The sequence below is a fragment of the Sprattus sprattus genome, assembly GCF_963457725.1.
Source record: "Sprattus sprattus genome assembly, chromosome: 2".
NCBI classification, from domain to species: domain Eukaryota; kingdom Metazoa; phylum Chordata; class Actinopteri; order Clupeiformes; family Clupeidae; genus Sprattus; species Sprattus sprattus.
In genome coordinates, this window is record NC_137921.1 from 34,766,271 (window position 1) to 34,772,270 (window position 6,000).

The 6,000-nt window shown below is 47.6% G+C and overlaps 1 protein-coding gene across 1 annotated transcript in view; it reads right to left on the bottom strand.

Moving 5' to 3' along the window:
• mast3b (microtubule associated serine/threonine kinase 3b) overlaps window positions 1-6,000 on the bottom strand; it is a gene marked incomplete at both ends in the record, with an annotated part of 61,520 nt that overhangs the window by 21,413 nt on the left and 34,107 nt on the right. Inside the window, 2 exons of the mRNA XM_080859827.1 lie at window positions 5,063-5,272; window positions 5,661-5,736. Coding sequence (XP_080715953.1) covers window positions 5,063-5,272; window positions 5,661-5,736 — 286 coding nt within the window. The remainder of the gene's footprint in view (window positions 1-5,062; window positions 5,273-5,660; window positions 5,737-6,000) is intronic.

Genomic DNA, 6,000 nt, shown 5'->3' on the forward strand with positions numbered 1-6,000 from the left:
CACCACATGTCAAAATGCCACAGCGACTGTGCTTCATTTTCTGTGTATCTGTGTATCTATGTTTGTGTGTGTGTGTGTGTGTGTGTGAGAGTGTGTGTGTGCGTGTGTGTGTGAAAGAGAGATTATAAATAGTGTGCGTTGTGGAGGAAGTCACGATCCAGGCATGTCAGTCTTGGACATCTGTCTCCTGTGTTGTTCACTCATAAGCTTTAACTTGATTTGACGTTGTTGTTTGTTTGTTTGTTTGTTTGTTTGTTTGCGTGCCTGCAAGGCAGAGGACCTTGTGGCTGGGTGACGCAGTCCACGATGTGAAAGGTTGCTAGTAGGAGGACCCCACTGGGGCTTCTGCATGCGTCTAGGGTTAGTGTGTGTGTGTGTGTGTGTGTGCGCGAGTGAGTGTGTATGAGTGCAGTAACACAGGGTTAGTGTGTGTGTGTGTGTGTGTGTGTGTGTGTGTGTGTGTGCAGTAACACAGGGTTAGTGTGTGTGTGTGTGTGTGTGTGTGTGTGTGTGTGGGTGTGACATCATTACCACAAAAGCAGCTTGAGTCCTGCCCAAACCTGGAACCTCAGGTAAATCATGGCCTAATTGGTCTCCATGTTGGGCCAGCTTTGAGAGTGTGTGTGTGTGTGTGATATGTCTGTCTGATATCTGTGTGAGTGTGTGTGTGTGGGTGTGTGTGTGTGTGTGTGTGTGTGTTTGAGTGACAGTTTAAATGCAGATGTTGAACAACTACCAGAGTTAAATGATAGTCTTTATGATTTAAAACACTCTCTGTCCAAGGTTACCTCTGGCTCAACGATGCTTTCAGGAAACACAGTCCAGGTTTGAGAGTTTGTGTTTGAGAGTGTGTGTTTGAGAGTGTGTGTCTGAGAGTGTGTGTCTGAGAGTGTGTGTATGAGAGTGTGTATGAGATTGTGTGTATGAGAGTGTGTGTATGAGAGTGTGTGTTTGAGAGTGTGTGTTTGAGAGTGTGTGTTTGAAAGTGGGGCCCTATCATCCGCTCGCATGGTTTTTCCTACCACTGTTATGCCGATGGTACTCAACTGGTTCTGTCCTTCCCTCCTAAGGACAACACTGTTTCGGCACGGATCTCAGACTGTCTTGCTGATGTATCCACATGGATGAAAAACCACCACCTTCAGCTGAAACCTGGCCAAAACAGAACTGATGGTCTTCCCAGCCAAACAGTTCATCCACCACAACATCAACATCAACACTGACTCTTTATCTCTGGCTCCATCCAAAACAGCAAGAAACCTCGGGGTCATTATTGATGACCAACTAACCTTCACAGCCCACATCGCCTTTGTCGCGAGGTCATGCCACTTTGCGCTATACAACATCCACAAAATCAGGCCGTACCTAACCCAGTATGCCACCCAGCTGCTGGTGCAAACCTTGGTGAGTTCCCGCCTCGACTACTGCAACGCCCTCCTAACGGGCCTGCCAGCATGCGTGGTAAAACCACTACAGATGATCCAGAACGCGGCGGTGCGTCTGGTGTTCAACCAACCAAAGAGGGCACATGTCACCCCGCTACTCACTGAGCTCCACTGGCTGCCGGTAGCTGCGCGCATCAAATTCAAGGCACTTATGCTTGCCTACAAAGTGCTTACTGGGTCTGCTCCCACCTACCTAAATGCTCTTGTAAGGGCAAATGTTACACCCAGGACGCTGCGCTCATCCAGTGAGCGTCGTCTGGCACTGCCCCCGGTGCAAGCAAGGCAATCCAGACTATTCTCAGTTGTAGTTCCACGTTGGTGGAACGACCTGCCTAGCACTACCAGAGCAGGGGCATCCCTCTCTACCTTCAAGAAGCTCTTGAAGACCCAACTCTTCAGAGAGCACCTCCCTTCCTAACTGGCACCTTGGCTTAACCTGCACTTAAGCAGTAACAGGCCCACACTTCTTTTTATTCTTTCTATGTCGTTTTCTATTTTTTGGAGAAAAAAAAATAAGCAGTATTTATTGTTACACCAGGTTTTTAATGCTCTTAGCTTGATTGTTCTCTCCCTTGTACGTCGCTCTGGACAAAAGCATCTGCTAAATGACTAAATGTAAAATGTAAATGAGAGTGTGTGTATGAGAGTGTGTGTATGAGAGTGTGTGTTTGAGAGTGGGTGTTTGAGAGTGTGTGTTTGAGAGTGTGTGTTTGAGAGTGTGTGTTTGAGAGTGTGTGTTTGAGAGTGTGTGTTTGAGAGTGTGTGTATGAGAGTGTGTGTATGAGAGTGTGTGTATGAGAGTGTGTGTATGAGAGTGTGTGTATGAGAGTGTGTGTTTGAGAGTGTGTGTTTGAGAGTGTGTGTATGAGAGTGTGTGTATGAGAGTGTGTGTATGAGAGTGTGTGTTTGAGAGTGTGTGTTTGAGAGTGTGTGTATGAGAGTGGGTGTTTGAGAGTGTGTGTATGAGAGTGTGTGTATGAGAGTGTGTGTATGAGAGTGTGTGTGTGAGAGTGTGTGTGTGAGAGTGTGTGTGTGAGAGTGTGTGTATGAGAGTGTGTGTTTGAGAGTGTGTGTTTGAGAGTGTGTGTTTGAGAGTGTGTGTTTGAGAGTGTGTGTATGAGAGTGTGTGTATGAGAGTGTGTGTTTGAGAGTGTGTGTTTGAGAGTGTGTGTTTGAGAGTGTGTGTTTGAGAGTGTGTGTTTGAGAGTGTGTGTATGAGAGTGTGTGTATGAGAGTGTGTGTATGAGAGTGTGTGTTTGAGAGTGTGTGTTTGAGAGTGTGTGTTTGAGAGTGTGTATGAGAGTGTGAAGGGAACAGCCCTGTCAGGTTGGTGAGGTAATTATAGCTGTGCTGAAAGCTGCCTGCCATCTACATAAAAGGAGCATATGCAAACGTAAACACACACACACAAAAACACACACACACACACACACACACGTGCATGTATACACATATGCACGCAAATGCACATGCACACACATGCAAACATACACACCTGCACATGCGCGCACGCACACACACACACACACCTGTGCTGGCCACTCTAAGGTTAAAGGGAGCTTTAAACAAAACACACACGGACAATGGGAAAGCATACATGCACCCTCCCCCCCCAATACACAAACACACACACACACGTTTAACTGAGCACACTCCCCCCACACATAACTAGCTGGGCATTTATCATGTACACACACTGATGTACACACACACAACACACACAGACACACACACAGACACACACACACACACACACACACACACACACACAGACGTACACACACACACATCCATTCACTCTTGCCTGCCAAAAGTCACTGTCTAACGCAAGAAGGGTAAAGAGGTGGTGTTGCTATGGAAACTACCATCCCACCATAACAAGACAGAAGACAAGACAAGCACAAAAACAGCAAAACAATCATCTTCACTGAGACAATTCAAGCACTAGGCCCCCCCACACACAAACAGAACACACACACACAGACCACACACAAACAGAACACACACAGAACACACACACACACACAGAAAGCAAGGGATTTCATTAGGCGATTGTATTAGACTGTGGTGGGCTAACCCTGACTAGAACCTCTCCCTCCAGAATGTGAGTGTACCGCCACAGATCCACATCACGTGTGTGTGTGTGTGTGTGTGTGTGTGTGTGTGTGTGTGTGTGTGTGTACGCAGACACATCACCCCCGACTGCAGAACGCAGACACATCATCCTTGACTGCAGACAAAAGCGACTCAATGTTCACCACGTTGCTACCATGCAACCACATTTGCACACATCTGTGTGACTGTGACCAGAGAGTAACTCAGTGCCAACATGTGACGTGTATGTGTGTGCGTGTGTGTGTGTGTGTGTTGGCCCTGCCTCTGCCTCATCTACATCCCTCTATCAGATGGAACATCTTTGGCTCTGCAGGAGTCGGAGACTTGCAGTACTATCTCCTCTGTGTGTAGTCAGGGCAACATTCACACTTCTGCACTGCTTGCACCAGACTCATAGCTCAATGTCTCAACCCAGACTCAACACACACATACACACACACACACACACACACACGTGTTGCAGACCCAGTAACAAGCTCGCAGGAAATGTCAGCCGTGCCACTTCCTCTGCTCCTTCACACCAATGCAAAGTGCATGTTTTTCTTCCCCTTTCTCTGATTTTCACTCTCTCTCTCACACACACACACACACACACACACACACACACACACACACACACACACTTAATCTATTATCCGGTGAGCACTAACTAGCAATGAGAGACACTCAGATCTGCTCTGCTGCACACCAACCAGACCTTCCAGTGATGTCACCCCTATGTTCCACCTTATAAATCAGTTACTTAGATTCAGTCACTTAGCATTCACAGCAGTTAGCCTTGTCAATGATGCTGCATAGACCTATAGCATTCACAGCAGTTAGCCTTGTCAATGATGCTGCATAGGATAGCAATCACAGCAGTTAGCAATGTCTGCCTATAGCATTCACAGCAGTTAGCCATGTCAATGATGCTGCATAAACCTATAGCATTCACAGCAGTTAGCCATGTCAATGATGCTGCATAGACCTATAGCATTCACAGCAGTTAGCCTTGTCAATGATGCTGCATAGGATAGCAATCACAGCAGTTAGCAATGTCAATGATGCTGCATAGGATAGCAATCACAGCAGTTAGCAATGTCTGCCTATAGCATTCACAGCAGTTAGCCAAGTCAATGATTCTGCATAGGCCTATAGCCCTTCATCCCCCATGTGTGTATATGTTTATAGGTACATGTAAGTTTTTATAGGTGCGCGCCCGAGCGTGTGTGTGTGTGTGTGTGTGTGTGTGTGTGATGTGTATAGCTCTAAGCAGTCTCTTCTCCTCAGGAGTGTGTATGTGATCTGTAATGTGGCATAGAGGCCCACGTGTGTGTGTGTGTGTGTGTGTGTGTGTGTGTGTGTGTGTGTGTGTGTGTGTGTGTTATGTGTATAGCTCTAAGCAGCCTCTTCTCCTCAGGAGTGTGTTTATGATCTGTGATGTGGCGTAGAGGCCCACGTATGTGTGTGAGTGTGTGTGTGTGTGTGTGTGTGTGTGTGTGTGACGTGGCGAAGAGGCCCACCTCATGCAGCAGGTTGTCCAGCTTCTCCTGCATCTCCATGAAGTAGCGTGAGGTGACGAGGCCCTTGTGGCTCTTGTCCAGGCAGTCCCTGGCCAGCTCCACCAGCTGGTGCTGGATGAAGCCCAGCACGCCGTCCCCCAGAGGCAGCGAGCTGTCCGGGGAGCACTGGGTCACCACGTCACCCAGACGATCCTCCATCTGCACCCTGGCCTGGCACACAATCACACACACATGAGCACCGTGGGACAGAAACAATCACACACACACACACACACATTACACATGCATGCACCATTAGACAGACAGACACATATACCACCACACACACATACCACCACACACACGCACACACAGCAAGACAGTCACAGACCACACAGAGAGAGATTCACACACACAGCAGAAAAACAAACAGACATACGGACACAGTCGTTCCAACGACACGCACTCAAACACAGACATGTACAATGCAGTGCTTGATCCATGTTTTTTTCACACACACTTTGTTGTTGTTGTTGCTGTTGTTGCTTGTTGCTATTGACAACTGTGTTGAAATGTCCAGTTGCATAATGAGGGTACCAGAGACCTGAGGATGACTCACCTTCGGGAAGCGCTCCTTGTAAACATGGTTCATCATGATGATCTCGTTGTCAAATGAGCCACTTGTTCGGCCAGGGCTGCAGAGAAGAGAGGAGAGGAGAGGAAGAGAGAAGAAGAGAAGAGAAAAGAAAAGAGGAGAGGAGAGGTGAAGAGAAGAGAGAGGAAGAGAGAAGAAGAAGAGAAGAGAAAATAGGATAGAGGTGAAGAGGAGAGGTAAAGAGAAGAGAAGAGGAGAGGAGAGAGGTGAAGAGAGGAGGAGAGAGGTTAGATGCATATCTTAGCTGTGGTGCAAACATGGGGCTATTCCGGGCTGTAATGGGCGCAGGGCTTGGCTGTTTGGG